The sequence below is a fragment of the Marmota marmota genome, unplaced genomic scaffold (genome assembly GCF_001458135.2).
Source record: "Marmota marmota marmota unplaced genomic scaffold, marMar, whole genome shotgun sequence".
Classification (NCBI taxonomy): Eukaryota; Metazoa; Chordata; class Mammalia; order Rodentia; family Sciuridae; genus Marmota; species Marmota marmota.
In genome coordinates, this window is record NW_026000005.1 from 5,000,903 (window position 1) to 5,022,457 (window position 21,555).

The window sequence follows — 21,555 nt, forward strand, 5'->3', positions numbered from 1 at the left end:
TTAAGTGACAAATAGGAGCACATTTTGTTTTTTGAAATGGGGTCTCACTATATTGCCCAGGCTGGTCTCTAATTCAAGTGATTCTCCCACCTCGGCCTCCTGAGTAGTTGGGATCTACATGCCTATCTGTGGGCACAGTTTGTATTGATATACTAAGCATTTTGTAGACAAAGCAAAATTTACATGTTTTCTAAAACTAAAATTCCTATTAACTACTTTTTCTGAAACCTTTTATTTAAGTGGTCTGTGGAACAGCAACATTGGCATCACCTGGGAGCTTATTAGAACTGCATGACCTCAGACTCCACCCTACACTTTCTGAATCAGTCTGAGTTTTACCAAGATCCCCAGGTGACTATTATGCATATGAAAGTTTGAATAGTTCTAGGAGACAAAGAGTTTGTTAGTATTTCAAAAACACAAATTTAAAAAATCTTACTAGAAAGATGAAAAATTCCTTTGCTTTCTCACCTGTGTTTTTCATACATCTTAGGTGGGTCACCACCACAACCAGTTTTACCAGCTCATAAGGATAAAAGTGGAGCTCCACCTGTTAGAAGTATATATGATGACATTTCTAGCCCAGGACTTGGATCAACACCTTTAACTTCAAGAAAACAGGTGATGTACATATCCTCTTGGTCCAGATATTCATTTTATGTTTTTATGTGGCTATACAGTGAAGGTCAGTAATTTGAAAATTTTCTCTGTGGTTTGTTCAAGTGTAACTATGTTGCACAGAATAAGAATTAAGTACTTTTGCCATGAATTGTACTTAAAATGTAGTTTTTCTTCATGTATGTAGTTCTGTGATTTTTATAGGTATGTACTCATGACTCCAACCTATTTAATATATATGTAGAATATGATTATGGTTTAAGGCATTCCAGTTGTTTAAGAAGATCAATATTTATACATAATTTTCTGAAAGAACAAATGAAAATCCAGGGTTTTGTCTACATAAAAAGCACTTGGCAAAGAATTGAGATCTTTGTTTTGTGCATGTTTTTATTAATGTAAGTCCAATACCCCCCCTTTTTTTTTTCTTGTTTACTTATTTTACTAAAATTGCTTCCTGTATATTTATGAGTTGATTGTTTAGTATGTTCCTGGTGTAGGTGTTTTGATGGTAGTGCTAAGTTTTGGTTGGTATAGGTGTTCTGATGGTGTTCTTTTCATTTTTGCATTATATTCAAAGTAGAGATTCTCAGTTTTGATGGGACTAACAACAATAAAGTGTCCTAATACTTAGATAGTACTTGCTTGCCATGTGCAGGCCTTGATCTTACAATTTCTCTCTTTTTTTGGAGGGGTTGGGGACCAGGAATTGAACTCAGGGTCATTCCACTGAGCCATATCCCCAGGCCTATTTTGTATTTTTATTAAGAGACAGGATCTTACTGAGTTGTGAAGTGCTGAGGCTGGCTTTGGACGCGTGATCCTCTTGCCTCAGACTCCAGAGCTGCTGAGATTACAGGCGAGCACCACTGCACTTGGCTTTCTTTTTTTTTTTTTTTTGAGAATAAGGAAAAAGAAGGTTTATTGCTTGGCTAGCAAAGGAGAAACACAGGGACTCTAGTCCTAAAGGCTGCAATTCTGCCCATCAACAGAAACAGGGAGCTTTTAAAGAGGTGAATCAAAGCTATATGTCATGTGTTTTCTGTCTGTAGTTGTAATTTACTTGTTAATATGGCAGATAGTCGTTTCTGAGATCTTCTGGTATCATCCCCTAAGTTGTTCCTATGATGGATGTGTACTCAGGGACAGATAAATCTGCTTAGGATGGGGAAGAAAGGTAATCCTGTGTTTCCCCTGAGATTAGGGAGGAGAGAGATTAGGGAGGAGCAAGGAGAGAGGAAGAGAAAGCAACAGGTCTATTTTAAAAATAAGTTGTAGTGGCAGAGCAGCAAGGGTTATATTCAGGAGTATAAAGTGAACCACTGTTACATTTCCCCACTGTCAATTTCTTTCTTTTCTTTTTTTAAATACTTTTTAAGTTTTACATGGACACAGTAACTTTATTTTGTTTATGTAGTGCTGAGGATTGAACCAGCATCTCACATGTGTGAGGCAAATGCTCTGCCACTGAGCCACAATGTCAATTTCATTCCATTTTTATGGAAAAATGAGTGACAACATCTCTCAACTGCTTCCTACTGAAAGGGGGTGAAGTTGGGGGAAATAACCCAAAGTCCTTGTTCTATATCAGGTGACTGTGGATATTTAAGGGCATTCAGCATTAGAGCAGTAGAAGATGGCAGGTGACTGGACAAGGCATACATAGGGCAGGGATCAAGCAAGACAACAATAAAGACAGCAAAGCATTACATTTTTTTGTAAATAATTAGCACAAAAACAATTAGAAATTCATCCAGTCTCTGAAAACCATGAGGATAGTAACTCATAATCTCATCAGTTAAAAACAGATCATGTTCATAGTGCAGGAGTTTAGGAAGATTTGTAGGTCTTGGAAATGAGACTCAATTCAGGACAAATTTGTGACTCTTGTGATCATTATTACTAGGGACTCACAAGAACCTTTCCTTTATAACCTCCAGGTTACTTGTGGTAGGACTGACACAAGTGTATGTCTTAAGTTACACTAAAGAAACAGTTGTTTTCCTTTGAAATGTCCACGTAGGACTGTGCTTTTAGGCCATACTCTTCTGCCAGGTATTTAAGACCAAGCTGGTCAAAACTGACCTTATTCCTGTCTACTCTTAAGTGTCAGCTGAGATTCCTCAGAGATCATTCTTGGGGACATATGCAAAGCCTTCTGGTTCCTTTAGCTTTCTTCTACTAGTGAGGCCACTTGCCAGGAGGGGTTGGGGTCTGGCTGACCATATGGCTTCTCTTGGAAGCATCAGGGACATTTCTGTTTCTGATGACTCTTCTGTTTGCAGAATGTGCACTGATTGGCTTCCTGCTTTAGGGTTCTCTCAATGTCTCTGATTAGTAGATTGGGTGACTCACCAGAGTTGCAGGGCCCAGAGAGGTCCTGTTGTTCTCTGGGTCCTGGCTGACCGTAGAGGGCAAGGGTTAAAATGTTGGGTGCTTTTTCCTTGGCCCTTTTACTTCCTTGACTTGGTCTCCAAGTTTTTTGATTTTAAACACTCAGCAAGCAAGTTTTAAAGAGGGAGTAACAAGTTATAACTTCAATTTCTATAATTTTACAGATACCCCTTTCATTTAATTGGGTTTAGTGTTAGTATTGGAAGTCAGCATTTTATACGATGGCACTATCTCAAATTAACCCAGACTGCTATCTTTTTTTCTTTTTTTTTTTTTTAAATAAGCAGTACCTCTGCAAAATACTAACAGGCAACAGTTTACAAGGAAAATATCAATTGAGATTAACAGTACAAAAACATATGCACTTTGTGTAATAGCTATGAACCAAGAAAAATAACTTTTATAGTCTTGAACCTTTACTTAGTTATATATTATATTCTCTGAGATCACAGTAATCTTTACAACAAAAATCAATCTTTTGAACACAACTTTAAATGAGCTGAAGTCTAGCTTATTTTGGAGCCATTCTAACATGGAGTAAGGTGGCAGGCAGAGCCTTATCTCAGGTAAGGCAGGGTTTTTCACAAATAATACAATATAGCATTACATCTGAAACATGAATCAAAGAAAGGCTAAGAGAGCTTTCAACTTTGTTTTTGTGGAAAAAGTGGAAGAATACTTCCATGTTTTACAATGTCACCTTTAAATAGGTTAGGCTCTCCTTATTATGTTCCAAAAATGCATTTAAAAACCAATTCCAGTGTGAAGAGTAGCACAAAATTGTATATATAACTTATTGACAATAGGTTACTTTATCTAGCTATAAAAAAACAAATGATATGAATAAATATCAACCAAATTTGTTATTTCTATACAAATCCAAGAATTTTGCTACAGATAATTTTAGTTTGTGTAACATAACTTAGCAAAGTGATCTCCTAAGCTTTACATTTAAGTTTAATCTTTTTTTAAAGGGGGGGGGAGAGAGAGAGAAAATTTTTAATATTTATTTATTTAGTTTTCGGCAGACACAGCATCTTTGTTTGTATGTGGTGCTGAGGATCGAACCCGGGCTGCACGCATGCCAGGCGAGTGCGCTACTGCTTGAGCCATATCCCCAGCCCCAATTTTTTTTTTAACAATACCTTTTATTTTCATTTTATGTGGTGCAGAGGATTGAACCCAGTGCCTCATGCATGCGAAGCAACCGCTGTACCACTGAGCCACATCCCCAGCCCCTTATTTAGAATCCAAAGTGTATGGTGACAATAATCACAGGTCTGCATGGGTTTGAAAAAGAAAAAAAATCAAAGAATAGCCTTAACTTTCTTATACATTTAGGAAACAGTGTTAACGATCAGAAATTGACTTGGTGGAAGCAAACATATATAAGACAGATGACAGTGTGGCCCTTCTATGTCAGATACAGTGTATAAAAGAACATTTATTGCTTACCTTGCAGGTAAACTTAAAAAACTTTCATTTTATAAACTTTTACATAACACTTAGACAAGGCTCAGACAAATATAGTTCTCAAATGCAGGCATATAGCTAGTCACATATATTTTGGGTGTCAACAATATTGTTATAACCAAAATAACAGTTGTTTTTTAACCAGTTACAAAGTAATCATTTAGGACTTTAAAACAAGTAAAACCCTAATTCCTTTTAGACTTAGTTTCCCCAAGTAATAAAACCTAACCAATACAAGAAAATTATCTATAGATAAGAGCAGATCAGTGTTTCAGACTTTGTTTCATATTAGGACTATAAGTTAAAATAACCTCAACTGACTGCTAATTATAGCCAGTTTAATCACAAACAAACTTTTTGAGATTTACCATCCACGAACCTTCTGCAACTTAGTACTTTACATTCTTAGTTTTGTCCTCTTTCATCTTGGACTTTATCCCAAGAATATTACTTTACCAGGCAAAATACCTTTTCATACAGAAACATTTCTTTTACTTTCTTTTTACTAAAATATATTTCCATACCTGTAACTTTCTTTTGTCTTTTCTAGTTTTAGACCCTTTATTAATATTCTGAAATAGTTTTTATGAATGTTATCTGTGCATTTAACTTATACAACATATTTCATCCCAGGAGAGGGTTGTATAATCCAGCATATAAAAACACTGTTTCTTAATCTTTTTTTCTCCCAGATTCACTCAAGGGGTTGGAGCACAGGGTATTTTTGAGCCTGACCTGTCCCTGTTATCATTATCACAATGCCATCAACTTTTTTTTTTTCCCCAAGAGAAAATGATATTTAACTGAAAATCTAATACATAGCCAAATTTTCAACAAGTATAAGAACAAAATTAAATCATTTTCAGAAATGCAAAGATGTCAAATATATATTTCCCACATTCTTTCACTCAAGAGAATATTTTTGTCAACAAAATAAGGGCAAATCCTAAGACAAGCCACTAGTTATAACAAATAATGGTATTAACTTAGGCATCTACTAAAGTGAAACCCTAGAAAACACATCTAGTAAGCAACACAACAGAACACCACAAGAAAGTAAAAAATTCTATATAATTGTTACATTAATAGAAAAAAAATACAAATATGGAAACATGGCATTTTAATCAACTAATAAAGTCTAAGATATCATTTAACACCCTTGAGTAACATTTAAAGAATAAAAAATTAATTGACTGACAATGGACTGAGAAGGAAATGTATTATTTGCTTACTGCTTGGTCTTGGACTAACAAAATAGTTAGACCGTTCCAAGGAATATAGTAGTAGCATTTTGTTGGATTTCACCTTTTAAAAAAACTTATAAAAATGCAAAGACTTATTTGACAGGCTGCATATATATTCAGAAAACAGAAAAAGAAAAAAGACTTCTTCTGTCCAAAGTATGCCATAGATATAGTGAACAAATAAGGCAAATCATAGATGAAGGAAAGTATCTACAGCACATATAACTAATATAGGTATTTAGAATGTGAAAAGAACAAATCAGACAAGAGAGAGTTAAAAAAAGAAAGGCTGTGCAATTCACAGTAAAGGTAATTTAAATTATCATTAAATATTTCACAAGATGCTTAATCTCACTAGGGAAAACATGTATTAAAGACAATGAGATGCCATTTTGCATACAGCCAAATTAAAAGTCTCCTAACACCAAGTATTGAGGAAAATGAGAGTAACAGTTTTTCTCATACTCTGCTGGTTCATTAGAGAGTAAACTATATCAGTTGTTTGAACAGCAAAGTGGCAACAACCCTTAGGTTGAATGGACAAATTTATGGTCCAGCAACTCTACTTTTCGATATATTTCCTAGAGTAATTCTTATACAAGTGGAGAAAGAAATGTGTACAAAACACGTTCAGTTACATCCTTTGTAACTGAAAAATTGAAAATGACCAACATTTCCATCTTTTAGAGAGCAAATTACGATATAGTAACAAGGAAATGCCATAAAGCCCATAACTTGACTTAATTAGAACCACCCATATAAGGACATGTACGGAAATGATAAGCACCAATTCAGGAAGTGGAAGAAGAAAAATAGTACACTGGAGTTCTAACATTGGTTGGCTGATGGATATGCAAGTGTTAATATTTTTCTCCACATTTTTGATGGCTAAACTATTTAACGATGAAGAGGTTCCTCTATAACTGATGTTACACTTTCCTGTCCAAAAAGTCCAAGGATCATCCTTGAATTTATCCCTTGGAAGCTGAGATGGTAAAAACTCTACATCTTTTTTCCTTGGGACTTCCAGGCTATATTAGCTTCATCTTCTTCCAAGTTTACAGCTGTACCAATATACACTGTAGGCTTTACAGCTTCCTGGAATTTAGGTGGGAAAGACTGGGACAAACTGTCTATCCTGTCTTCCATTGGTTTAGTAGAAACGGAGGGATCTGGTGTTGGCATTTGATAACAATGTTGATTGACTCTGAGGAGTTGAAGTTTTTCTAGTCATTCTTTCATCAACCACATCACATGGGTGAGGACTAAGTGGGGCTGGTTGAAGTGAATTTGCCATTTCAGTGCCATACATCTGAGGAGCCTTTGCTACATCATTAGTTCGGATGTTTAAAAATGTCACTTGACTATCTGAAACAATGCCATCAACTTTAACTGGTTCCCACTGTCAGTTGTACTCAGAGGCTTCTTTTGGGCCTTTTTCTTACACTAGGTATATTGATATGCAGTGGAAGAGGCCCTTTCGATTCTTTAGGTTTCCTTGAGGTCCCTTTGCAGAGGCTGCCTACAAAACACAGGTTGGTCTTAGTTTCTGTCTTCTGGGTTCAGTTATTTATTCTGTCATTCTCCCTAGGCATTTAGTTTGCTGAAATACTATTATAGCAAGAATTGCTTTGCCCCAGTAATGAATATTCCCTGGCCAAATGGGTTCTCCTGTCAGATTTTAAAAGACTATTCCTGTCCCCATGTCATAAACTGACAGTGCTCGAACCTATCAACTGCCACATTCTTTGTGGCCAGCAGCCTCCACCCTCCATGGGCCAAAGGGGGTGGAAGGCAGGATAGAGCCAGGTTCTCTTTGGTCATTTTTCTACAGCCTAGGCAGCTTTTCTGGGATTTTTTTCCCTTCCAGTTTAGGGCTAGTGCTTAGACAGGCTTATTCCTATAGGGTCCCATGCAGCCAAGATCTCTCTGCTGAAGAGACTACTGGTAAGATCAACACAGCATGGCCCATGTCTTAAAGGGCCAGTAACAGACCAAAAAACAGATGAGAGGATCACCAAAACCAGGGCTGATAGATGGGAATCTTTAAAATAGGTAAACATATACAAATTTCTTCCATCTACTTTACCTTTGACAGACCAACTCCAACTGCAAGATTGCACAATAATCTAGAACTCTATTTAAATAAAACATTAGAATAAAACATCATAAACATCATCTTAGACTTATAGGTGGCCCTTTCTTCAACTCATTTTACCTCTGACAGACCAACTCCAATTGCAAGATTGTATAAAAAAGAAATGTGGAGAGAGACAACCAGAGAGGAGCCCTCAAACCATGGCTGACAGATGGGAACCTATAAATTGAGCAGCTGTTTCCCAAGAGACTACCTATGTAGAACCAGTGCAGTACTGGCCATCTCTTAAAAGGGACAGTAGCAGATACAAACAAAACAAGACAACCGGAGGGAATTCCTAGGTCCAAGGCAGATGAGCACCTAGAACAGATCAGAAGGGAGTACATATCCTTAGGTTCTTGAGTCCCATTTAACCATGACTCCTACATCAGTGGTGCCACAGATGTCCCCAGAAAGAGGGATCAGATGTTTCTACAAAGAGGAACCAGGTGTGTGGAATCAAGTGTACACACCCAGGGACTTGACAGGTGGCCCAAGCTGTCATGACTTTCCTGATTTCAGTTTGCTTTTTCTCAACGTGAACCATGATGGTGAAACCTGTACTGTTCAGAGAGAGAAGGAGTGAGTTCCCTGAAACAAAAGGAGCTTCAGCAGCTGTTGGGATGGTTCCTTAGTCCCTCCCTCTACTCACTGGAATTGCTCCTTTAATTAGACCTGAGGCAAATTCGCCCTTCTCTTAACTCTCCTGCAGTTGGCTCTCAACAAGTTTGCCAGTACCATGAATCCTCAGCATGGATGTGTGATTCCTTGGAGAGCCAGGCCTACCCAAGAAATCTGGCGCCAGGGGCTGCTCTTGGGTCTTATATGGGGTGTCAAATTTGTTTCCTAAAGCTTGGTCGCTGTCCCCAATGCCAATCCAGTAATGAGGACATGGTTTTGAGAAAAAGGAAAAAGAAGGTTTATTGTTTTGCTAGCAAAGGAGAAACAACAGGGTGCTCCATCCCAAAGGCTGTGATTCTTGATCTTACAATTTCTACTATGTTATCTTATTTATTCCTCACAGTGAATCTGTGATATGGGTGTTATGAGATTTATTTTAATCATTAATGAAACTAAGACACAGAAATATTAGGTTATTTGTTGAGGATAAGATTATAGTAGAGCCAGACTTCAAAACTCGGCCTATCTTGTGTCTAGAGCCATTGTGTTTATTACCCATGCTGTGTTAGTGCTATTCCTGATTGTCAGTTTGAATGGTAGTATGGATTCTTCTTTTATGTAGCAAGTAATCTTGTAATCACAGGGTGCTTTCCTCTCACCAAATTCTTTGTATTAAGGTATTTGTGCTGTTTGATTTAAAGACTAGTTTTATGTCTTTTCTAAATCCAAATTGGTGAAGTTGTTTGAGAATTTTGGCCATTTATAGGCTTGATATGTCTAACCACTAGGCTTCCTCCTTATTGAAAGCAAACTTATTTATTGTTCTAACCAAATTACCTTCTCTTTTCAACATTTCTAAGTCTGACTTTCAGTCTCATCCAGTAGTTGCCGCTAGCCAAGTGTGGCAATTGATACTTGAATTGTGGCAAATCCTAATTCAGATATACTTTAAGTATAAAATGCATATTTTTTTTGTAATGTGGAGACTTAGAAAGAATGTAAAATATCTGTTAATTTTTCATATTGGTTACACATTGAAATGATAATATTTTAGATGTATTAGGCTAACTTATACTAAATTAATTTTTCCTGTTTGTACTTTTTTATGGTGCCTATTAGAAATTTAAAATTAAGTACATGGCATGTGTTATATTCCTAATAGACGGTGGTATTCTAAATCTCCTAAATCTAGAATATCCTGATCAAGGATGATTCTCCAGAATAAGTAAATCTGATGTTTAATTTGGTCTGAGACTCACTAGCTTCTAAATTTATACTAGTTTTTTCATTACTCTTCTGATACATAAAGAAAAAGGTAGTTTACCATTATTACTATATTCAAAATATTTTAAAAACTCCTGGGTCATAATTTATAGTGAATGTTTTTATTTTTTTAACATACTTTTTTTTTTTTTTTTTTTTAGAGAGAGAGAGAGAGAGAAAGAGAGTTTTTTTTTTTTTTAATATTTATTTTTTAGTTTTTGGCGGACACAGCATCTTTATTTGTATGTGGTGCTGAGGATGGAACCCGGGCCGCACGCATGCCAGGCAAGCGCGCTACCGCTTGAGCCACATCCCCAGCCCCTATAGTGAATGTTTTTAACTTGAAAGTTGTTAAAATTATTATAGCCAGATTAGTGCCAAAATAGTGATGCCCCTGACACTTTGTTTAAACCTCCCTAGTCATGAAAGAAGATGGCATTAAGAGTTGAGCAATAAAATTTGTATCTCTCTTAAGATTCTTTTAACATTTGGTTCTGGTTGCTTGATATAGCTAGATTTCCTTAATCTAGAACCTGTTTTTAAAAATTAGGGAGACTCTATTCTCATTGCTTGATTAAACAGTGTTGTTTTATTTATAGAAAGATTTTTAATTACTCCTTAATTTTTTCATATTTCAAGGGGCTATTTAGGATAATTCTTTAGCTTTGTAATTTTTTACTATTGATAGTTGGGGTATGCTGTCTTCTGTTGTGTAGACTGATTTGAATATAGTATTCATGATTTATGTCTGTTAAAAATAAAATTCTTTAACCTTTTTTATTCTCTGATTTTGGTTATTTCAAGTATCACCATTCTCCATTATTTTAAATATTTTACCTTAGGAACTAAAATACCTACCATGTTACTTTCTATTAAAAAAATAGTGTTTTTTTAACCTAGTATAACTTTCTTATTTTAAACGAATAATATGCTAAATGATATAGCATATTTTGAGTTATTATTGGTCAACTTAAAAAGGAGGGTACTTTTGGGACTGAGAGCTAATTAGAGATAACTATAGTACCTGATAGAAATTCAGTTATCTTTTGAACCGAGCCTTCTAATAATTACTCTGTTTATATTATGGTTAGAACTTTGTGTTTTTACTTTAACATTTGTATTTTCTTGTAGATGAACATTTCAGTAATGCAGAGTCCTTTGGTTGGAGTTACTACTACTACACCTGGAACAGGTAAGTAGCTCGGGCCTTGTGTATGTGTGGTAAACACTGTACCAGCTGAGTTATATCCCCAGCGCTTAAGTAACTCCTTTTTAACAACAAAGTCTATTTTTTATTTCTTCACTAAGGATAATATAAGACCTTTTCTGATAATTTCCAAAAGTTTTTCTTTTACGTTTCAAACTTGGAGACTTTCTCAAATGTTAGTAAGTTCCTTTAGGATGGAAATACTTTGTATATATTGATTTGTATATATATTGATATAGCTAGATTTGATATAGCTATATATTTGTATATATATTGATTGTTTACTTAATGTTTTTTCATTTTTTATTGGTGCATTATAATTGTACATAATATGTTGCTCTGTACACAATATAATTTCCTATATATGCTAATATCATTCTCCAGTATTTCCCTCTTTTTCTCCCCCACCCCGCTACTCTACAGATCTTCCTTTAGTTTTTATTAGATGTTTTTGCTCAGCTTTCACTTTAATTTTTTTTTACATATATTTTTTTTAGTTGGACACAATATCATCTTTATTTTATTTATTTATTTTTATGTGGTGCTGAGGATCCAACCCAGGGCCTCGCACGTGCTAGGTGAGCACTCTACTGCTGAGCCACAACCCCAGCCCCCACTTTAATTCTTTATGATAAATACCAAAGAGTGGTATTTGGTGAGTTGTATGGTGGTTCCCTTCCTAGACTTTTTAGGAGCCTCCATACTGATTTCCATAGTGGTTGTACTTATTTACAACAGTATAAGAGTGTTCTTTTTTTTTTTCACACCCTCTTAGGCGTTTATTATTGTTTATATTCTTGTTGACAGCTGTTCTGACTGGTGTGAGATGAAATCTTAGTGTAGTTTTGATTTGCATTTCTGTAATTACTGTTGGTGTTTATCATTTTTTCATATATTTATTGGCCACTTGTATTTCTTTTGAGAAGTGTGTGTTTAGTTCATTTGCCCAGTTATTATTGTTTTTTATGGTGTTAAGTCTTTTGAGTTCTTTGTATATTCTGGATATTAATCTTCTGTCAAAAGAGTAGCTAGCAAAGCTTTTCTCCCATTCTTTAGGTTCTCTCTTCACATTCTTGTTTTCTTTGCTGTGCAGAAGGTTTTTTTTTTTTTTTGGTTCTGGGGATTGAACTCAGGGCACCCAATCACCGAGCCACATTCCCAGCCCTGTTTTCTATTTAGAGACAGGGTCTCACTGAGTTGCTAAGTACCTTGTTGTTGCTGAGGCTGGCTCTGAACTTGTGATCCTCCTGCCTCAGCCTCCTGAGCTGCTGGGGTTATAGGCATGCGCCACTGTGCCAGGCCAGAAGCTTTTTAATTTGATGCCACCACATTTATTAACACGCGGCATTATTTCCTGAGCTCTAGGGGTTCTTTTGAGAAAGTTGTTTCTCGTGCCCATCTTTTAGAATATTGACCTTACATTTTCTAGGAGTTGCAGTTTCATGCGTATTTCCTATGTCTTTGATCAATCTTGAGTTGACATTTATAAAAGATGAGAGATAAGGATCTAGTTTCATTCTTCTACATATGGATGATTAGTTTTCCTAGTACCATTTGTTAGAAAGGCTGTTGTTTCTCCAGTGTATGTTTTTGGCACATTTGTGAAGTATCAGATGAATATATTTGTGCTGAGTTTGTCTCTGTGTCTTCTGTTCTGTACCATTGGTCTATGTATCTGTTTTTATGCTAGTACCATACAGTTTTTGTTACTGTAGCTCTGTAGGATAATTTGAAGTCAGGTATTGTGATGGAAGCACAGAATTGCTTTGGTTATTTGGTGTATTTTATTCCAAATGAATTTTAGGATTGTATTTCTAGTTCTATGAAGAATGACATTGGTATTTTGATGGGGATTGAATTGAACGTATATATTACTTTGGTGCTATAACCATTTTAACAGTGTCATTTCTGCATATTCATGAACATGGGAGTCTTTTCGTCTTGTGTTCTGAGTTTTCATTGTAGAGATCTTTTACCTGCTTGGTTAGATTTATTCATAGGTATTTCTTTTTTCAGTCTACTTTGAATGGAATTTCTCAGCAGATTCATTATTGGTACATAAGAAAGCTATTGAGATTTTCTTTGCATATATTGAAATAACTATGATTTTTGTTCTTAATTCTATTTATGTGAGTTACATTTATTAATTTGCATATAATTAATTATCCTTCCATCTCTGGGATAAAATAAACTTGGATATGATGTAAAAAATCTTAATATGTTGTTGAATATGTTTTGCTAATACTTTAAAGGGTGTTTTCATCTGAGTTCATCAGGGATATTGGTCTGTATTTTTTATCCTTGATGTTTTGGTATGAGTGTGATACTGGCTTCATAGAATGAATTTGGAAGTCATTTCATCCCTTTCTGTTTCATGGGATAATTTCAGGAGTGTTGGCATTAGTTGTTCTTTAAAGGTCTGGTAGAATTCAGCTGAGAATCCATCTGGTCCTGGGCTATTCTTTGTTGGGAGACTTTATTTATTTTTTTTATTTTAATTTTTTATTTTTTTGGGAGACTTTATTATCGCTTCTGTTTCTTTCCTAGTTGCTGGTCTGTTTAGGTTTTCTACTTCCTCTTGATTCACTATTGACAGGTCATATGTGTCAAGAAATGTATGCATTTCTTCTAGGTTTTCCAATTTATTGGAGTATAAGTTTTCAAAGTAGTCCCTAATGATATGCTGGATTTCTGTGATATCTGTGGTGATTTCTCTATTTTATCACTAATTTTATTAATTTGAGTTTCACCATATTTCTTTTGGTTTATTTGGCTAAGGGTTTATCTGTCATTGCTTTCAGCTTTGATCTTATTTCATTCCTTTTACTGGTTTTGGAATTGGTTTATGCTTGTTTTTTTTTAAGGGCTTCAAGTTGTTTATTTGGAATCTTTTGGATTTTCTTGTGTAGGCACTCATTATCTATAAATGTTCCTTTTAGAATTGCCTTCAGAATGTCCCAGGGTTCTGGTATGTTGTATCATTATTCTTGTTTGATTCTAAGAATTTTGTAATTTCTTCTATTACTCATTTATAATTCAAAAGTGATTGTTAAATCTTCACGTGTTTATATAGTTTCTGTAGGGTTTTTTTTTTTTTTTGGTGTTAATTTTTAGTTTCATTATGACCTGACACAATGCAAGGAATTTTATTTATTTATTTATTTGTATTGCTAAGAATTGTGTTATGGTTTAGATATGAGGTGTCTCCCCAAATCTCTTTTTTGCCTCAATGCAAAAGGGTTTAGAGGTGAAATGAATGGGTTATGAGAGCCTTAACACAATCAGTGAATTAATCCCCTGATAAGGATTAACTAAGTGGTAACTAATTGTAGGCAAGTAGGGTGTGGCTGGAGGAGGTGGGCCATTTGGGGTGTGCGTTTGGGGTTTATGTTTTGTCCTTGTTGAGCAGAGCTCCCTCTCTGCCTCCTGGTGCTGTGTCCTAGTGGCTTCCTCTACCATACTCTTCTGCCATGATGTTCTACCTCTCTTCGAGCCCCAAGGAATGGAGCCGGCTATCTATGGACTGAGACTTCTGCTGCAACTGTGAGCTCCCAAATAAACTTTTTCTCCTTAAAATTGTTCTTTTCAGGTCTTTTGGTCATAGCAATGAAAAATGACTAAAACAAATTGCTTTGTGGTCTAAAATATGGTCTGTTTTGGAGAAGGTTTCATGAAGCAGCTGAATTCAGCTGTTGTTGGATAAAATATTCTATAAATATTTAATACATTTGTGTTACAAACTTTTTTAGGTCTAAAGAGTCTTTACTGAATTTATGTGAAGATGAAGTATCTGTTGGTGAGAGAGGTGTGTTGAAATCACCCACTGTTTTATTGTACTGGATCTCTCTGCAGCTTTAATTTGAGTAATGTCTGTTTTATGTTATTAGGTGCACCAACATTTGAGGCATAGATATTTATAATTGTTAAATCTTCTTGTTGGATTGTACTCTTACCAGAATGAAGTAATCTTTGTCTTTTCTGATTAATTTTGTCTTGAAGTCTGCTTTGCTGGATATCACAATAGCTACTCCAGTGTGCTTTGGGGCTCCATTTGCAAGGTGTATAAATTTCCATCCTTTTACTTTCAGCCTGTGACTTTTATTGTCTTTAAGATGAGTTTCTTGCACACAATGTATAAGTTGGGTCTTGTTTTTTTTTTTTTTGCGGGGGCAGGGTGTCTTGTTTTTAATCCTTTTTGCCAGCCTAAGTCTTTTAACTGGAAAGTTGGGACCATTTATAATCAGTATAATTAGGAAGAAGTGTTTATTATTTCCTGCCATTTTGGTTTATTTTTAATGTTCATTTGAACCAGTTTCTCATTAGCTTAGTTACTCTTCAAATTGGATCTGTCCATTTGGGATCACTAGGGTTTTTGATTTGTTTTTATGAAGTATTTCTTTAAGTATATTCTGTAGTGCTGACTTAGTAGTATGAATTCTTTTAGTTTCTGCTTATTTTGGAAGTTTTTTTTTTTTTTTGAATGATAGTTTTATTGGGTGTAGCAAATTTTGGTTGACAGTCTTTTTTTTTTTTTTTTTTCATGTCTTGGAATACATCGATCCAAAGCCAAGAAGGCTTTTAGAACTTGTGCTGAGAAATTGAAGTAATTGCCTCTGAATATGACATGATGATTTTCTCTTGTGGCTTTTTCAATTGTATCTATGTTCTTTATGTTAGGCATTTTAATTATAATGTGATGTGAAGAGGTTCTTTTCTGAACTTGTATATTTTAGGTTCTGAATGCCTCCTGTATCTTGGTGTCCATCTTATTCTCAAAGGTTGGAAATTTTTCTGTTATTTTCCTGAAATTATCTATGACATAAGCCTGTGTCTCACAGCCCTCTTCAGTCCCAATAATTCTTAACATTGGTTTCTTAATATTGTCCCAGATTTCTTGTATATTCTAGTCATGATTACTTACTTATTTTCTTTAATACTGTCTGAATGTTCAAGGCCTGACACTTTGGCTCCAGCTCTCAGATTCTGTCTTCAGCATGGTCTACTCTATCAGACTTTCAGCTGAATATTTTATTTTATTTGATTTATTGTGTCTTTCATTTCTGAGATTTTTCTTTAATTCTTAATAAACATCTCTATCCCCTTATTAAATTTCTCATTCATATCTTATACTGACTTCTTTAATTCATCGTTGTTTTTCTGTGTTGTCTTAGAATTAATTGATCATTTTTAAATCATTCTTTTGATTTCTTTGTTTGATATTTAATCTTCTTTAGTATCTTTGGAGTCAGTTCTTGGTGTTTTACCTTGTTTTTACAATTTGAGTTCCTATGTTGGGATTTTATGCATGTTGGGATGGATTTCTCTTCTACTTTTTTGTGTGAACCTTTTAAGGCATATCTTTGTCTTGATTGAGAACTTTAGTAGTGCAGTATCAGTAATCGTCGTGTTAATAGTCTGTTTTTGCTGAAGGAGTGGATGTCCATGTGTGGGACCTGAGTACTCCCCCAGGTCTTCCTACTGGAGGCCCGGTCAATAGTTTGGGGATTTTTTTTTTTTTTTAATATTTTTAGTTGTAGATAGACACAATACCTTTATTTTGTTTAGTATTTTTATGAGGTGCTGGGGATCGAACCTAGTGACTCACGCATGCTAGGCAAGCACTGTACCACTGACCCACAATCCCAGCCCAGCTTGAAAGGATTTTCTCTCTTCTATTCTTTGTGTGTAGAGCAAGGTGTGCTGTCTCTTGGCTAGGTTTAGTTTGGCAGCAGAGTCTCTACTCTGTGAATTTGTAGTATCCCTGTGGATTCCCAGCACCTCACAGAAAAGAGGACACAAACAGTAAGTGCTGCAAACAGTATACAGCATTAAAATAAATACCCTGTGCTTACTATGACATCTACAACGCTAATTACCACAAAATTTGGAATGGCATGGTCAACAGTTGCTAAAAGCAAAAACAATAAATTATTGTGAACTACATATGGCATTGAAGTCAGTAGCGAGAGTCAGCTGTGTCATCCACAACATGTATGATGGGGGTATAAACCAAATAATATAATTCATTAAGAGAAAAGAAAATGTGATGGTAAGGTACAAGAAAGTTCAGAATGTCCAAAATATGAAGAATGCAAATGTAGTAAGTGATGGCTATAAAGAAAGAGAAAAAAAATAGATAACAAAGGGCAAGAAGAGCAAGAGAATTTGGGTATTAGTGGGAGAACAAAGGAGAGAAGAAGAAACAAACAAAATAAAACCAAAATAAACAAAAACTCTAATCCTATGGCAAGAGAAAATAACTGTGGTAAAGAAAATGCTAAAAATAGAGAAAAGAAGAATTATGCATATGTATGTATATATCCAGGAACCAATCAGTAAGGCAAGAACACCAAAAAAAAAAAAAAAAAAGAAGTTTTAAATAAAAAATGAATTATCTTACACTGAGATGGTCAAAGCTGTGGATGAGGGTATGTTGTCACTATTTAGACCCAACTGTCCTTTTTATTTCTTGGGCTACGTACATAGAGAAAAAGTGCATGAGCTCGCTTTTGTGAGGGGTGGGGGTTATTAAACTTTTCCTCTTTTTATGTTGCTCACCTTGTTGCTAGCTGAAGTGTCCTAAAACTGAAGCTGGTTGAAATAGCTCTCAGTTTCCCTTCTCACCAATATAAAGTAGGACAAAATGGAAAGTACTGTTATTTGCATTTTGTTTGGACAAATCAGATCAATGTACTCCCAGTGTGTTGTAGCTGCAGAGTTCTGAGTGAGGTTAAGGTGGCTGGGGCTTAAGTCTAATCAGGCCTTAGGAACTTTGTTGGACTGTTTCTGCTCTGGAGAGATTATATCAACATATCCCTACAGCCAGGCAGATTCTGATCTCTGCTGGGAGTGTGGATCTCTAAGAATTCTACTCTTGATGCAGGGGAGTCTTTGCCCACAAATACAACCTTCTTAGGCTTAGTCTCTGTATTCTTACCTGCCTGTTCAGTCTCCGCACCCTCTTCAGTTGGTCACGTGAGCCACCAGACAAAAAAGAGAGAGTGAGTTGCATTCTTCTTCATATTTCTGTCTTGAATCCCTCTGGGTATAATCTTCTCTGTCTGTTTCACCCACTTCTGCCAGGCACACCCTGGGCACTTGTAGGTGCTTGCCAGGACTCTATGGCAGTGTTTACTATGATCTCCCAGGATTCCACAGCAGCAAGCTGCAGCTTGGCTGCCTCAACATGACTCCTGACCTCAGCTTGCCACTTTGCATTTGAGAAATACAGAGCACTTTCAAACACTAATTCACTGTGCAGCTTCTGGATCAGCTAAGCTCAGGCAACTTTTCTGATCTACAGGTTTTCCATGCTGAATTTGTCAGGTATGTTTCTCTTTCTGTTTGTATTATCCCTCCCCTTCATGGTGAACCATTGCTACTTCTGCTGCTGCACCTGGCTCTAGTTTATCTTTCTTGTTCTTTTTTCAGTGCATCTGAATTTTCTGAGTCTCAAAGAGACTCTCTGATATTGAATTTCAATGAATTCCCTCTTTCACCCATCTCGCTGAGAAGCCCTGCTCCTGCTGTTCGAATCCTGAGCCATAAAGCAATTGGAAATGCAGACTTCCTTTAATATGCCATTTTGAATCTCTGCATACTTAATGTTTGAAGTGTTTCCTTAGTTACGTAACATCAAAAAATTGGGAAGAAAAGGAATACTCACCCTAAATAATAAAGGTGTTATGAGAGACTATTAATGCATAATAGCTATGAATCTAAATGCTGTTGAATACGAATAGCCACTGATTATATATAGTTTTTCTTGAAGATCAGTGACATTTTTATCACCACTAGCATCATTGTTAGCACACAGTTCTTCATATATATTCATTTGTTTATAATCCCATTGAATTTTTCCAGCAAGATTTGAACATCTAATCATGTATCAGGCTCCTGAAAATAGTGAACAGGATAATTCTTGCTTTTATGGAGCTTAAATTTATTTATAGGATTTACATGTATAAACAAAATAAGCAAATTATGAAGTTTATTAGAAGGAAATACATTTTATGAAGGAAAAAATTAAGCAGCAAAGGGGAGTGGGGACTTATAGTTTTAATTAGAGTAGCATATTAGCTTTCCATTGCTGCCTTAATAAATTGCATAAATTTAATAATGGCTTCAACAACACTGTATTATTTTAAGATTCTAGAAGTCAGAGTTTTGAAATAGGTTGTATTGGGCTAATCATGGTGTTGATAGTTCTTTGTTAATTTCTGGAGGTTCTTGGGGAACAATTTTTTTTTTGCCTTTTCTGTTTCTACAGGTTCCTCACATTTCTTGGTTCATGATCCCTTTTCTTCATCTTCAGTCAGCAATTTCACATCTCTGGCCATTCTTTTGTAGTCACATCTCCCTCTTTCTCTTTTAAGGACAGCTGTGAATATTTTGGGGACTTTCTGGATGATCCAGGATAATTCCCTCTTCTAAGCCAGCTAATTAATTAGCAGCCTTAAAATACCATCTGCAATTGTAATTCCCCTTTGCCTTATAATATAGCATAGTCATAGGTTCTTGGGATTAGGTTATGGACATTTTTGAGGGGCCATTATTCTGCCTGCCACAGGCAAAGTAACATTTGCTCAAAAAAAAGTGAGGAAGGTAGGGAAAGTATTCTAGACAGAGGGAATAGCTGGTACCTGAGTGCATTTGGGGTGTTCAAGGAAAATGAGGTAGGTATGACTGAAATGGAAATAAGTAGAGGAGAGGAGTAGAAAATGAGATGAGAGAGGTAATGGGGAAAGGTGTGTTACAGGTCCTGGAAGGTCATTGAAACATCTGATTTTTTTACCCAGAAAAGTTGGACAACAATTAGAAGGAGATTGCTGCTGTGGGAAGAGTAGTTTGGGGACTGAGGGTTAAAGTCAAAACAGAGATAGTATCAGAAACTACAGCAGTAATTCAAGAGATGATGACATTAAAACAAAAGGAGGAGAACATTATAACAAAACAGGTGGAATTTAAGAAACAGTAGTAAGACAATAGATTTAAAATCAAATCAACAGTTAACCTTGCATAAATGCTCCAGTTAAATGGCAGATTGTTAGAATTGATAACCAAAATCATTTCCCACTATAAGTTGGGTCTTTGGTTTGGTTCTCCAAGTCCAGGTTTCTTTAAATAGTCTGAGAGACCTCACTGGAAATGTCCTTAAAGACTAGATTTCTTCTAACAGTGTACTGAAAGCTTGCTAGTGTCTTTTTTTTATTTTAAACATTCCTCTATCCAGTTCCTGATACTAAAGCCATATTTACATTTTTTAGGTCCCTTTTAACAGCAGCACTTGGCTTGTGCTAAGATCTGTAGTCATTTTCTATTACTGCCGTAACAAATTACCAAGAACCTAGTGGTTTAAACCAACACAACTTTATTATTTCACAATTTCTATAGGTCAGATGTCCAGGTACTGCTTGGGTTTTGGCTTGTAGCTCAGGTGTCAGGATGGTGGTTATTTAGTTTAGAAGTTCTGGGGATGAATCTTCTTAAAAAAACTCATTGAGGGTATTGGCAGAAATCAGTTCCATATGGTGACTGTCACCTCATTCCTTAACTTGTTCTCTTCTTCATCTTCAAAGGCAGCAGTTGCAGATCGTGTCCTTTTTTATGCTTCATATTTCTCAGACTTGACTTTTCTGCCTTCTATCACTGTTAAGGGCTCATTTGATTACACTGGACCAATGGAATAATCTAGGATAATTTTTTAGTTTAAGATCCACTGATATTAATATTATTCCATCGGTAAAGTCCCATACTAGTGTTTAATTGAATTTCTTGTCAGCCAGATCCAGGGATACAAATTTGGAGCATCTTAATAAATCTGTCTACTGTGTACAGGTGGCCCTCTGTATTTGTATGTTCAGCTAACCACAGATTGAAAATACTTGGGGCAAAAATTGCATCTGTACTGAACATGTATGGATTTTTTTGGTTATTATTCCCTATTCAATACATTGTAATAACAATTTATGTAACATTTATATTGTATTAGTTATAAGAAATCTAGAGATGATTTAGATTGTTATGGGAGATTTTGTTTAGTCTTTCTGTAAATACTACACCATTTTATATGAGGGTCTTGGCATTTTGGAATTCTTGGGAGTGTCATGGGACTAATTCTCCTCTGATACTGAAGGATTAGTATGTATTGTGATCAGAATTCTAGAATGTCATCTCAGCCTTTTCAACTACATAATTGAGGTGGAATTAGTTCCAGTCTTAGCCTTAACTTGATAAAACTCCTGTAACAAGTAGGTAGGTAACAGTGTGTTATTATATACACAGATAGAGACTATTCAGTTGTTTAATGAATTCATAAGTAATCCTAGGGCCATTGTAAATGGAAAAGCATTGTATCAGTTCATTTTTTTTTTTATTGCCAATAACAATACTGCAAAGTAAATAAGTTAGAAGTTTATTTTGGCTCACAATTTTGGTCCAGTGTTATACATTTTATGTTTAAAGGCTCTGTTTACTGAAAAATAAATTTTCTTATTGTTGTCAAGTAGAAGAACACAGGATTAAAGTTAAATATCTTTTTGTTAACTTTTTTCCTAATGCTTCTGTGAGTTTTTTTTATAACTATAGAAATCATTTAG

General features: G+C 35.5%; 1 protein-coding gene across 1 annotated transcript in view; it reads left to right on the plus strand.

The window, feature by feature from the left end:
- The window catches only part of Nup35 (nucleoporin 35), a 46,455-nt gene that overhangs the window by 6,288 nt on the left and 18,612 nt on the right, over positions 1-21,555 (plus strand). The window contains exons 3-4 of the mRNA XM_015481130.2: positions 494-621; positions 10,882-10,942. Of these exons, the coding sequence (XP_015336616.1) occupies positions 494-621; positions 10,882-10,942 (189 nt within the window). The remainder of the gene's footprint in view (positions 1-493; positions 622-10,881; positions 10,943-21,555) is intronic.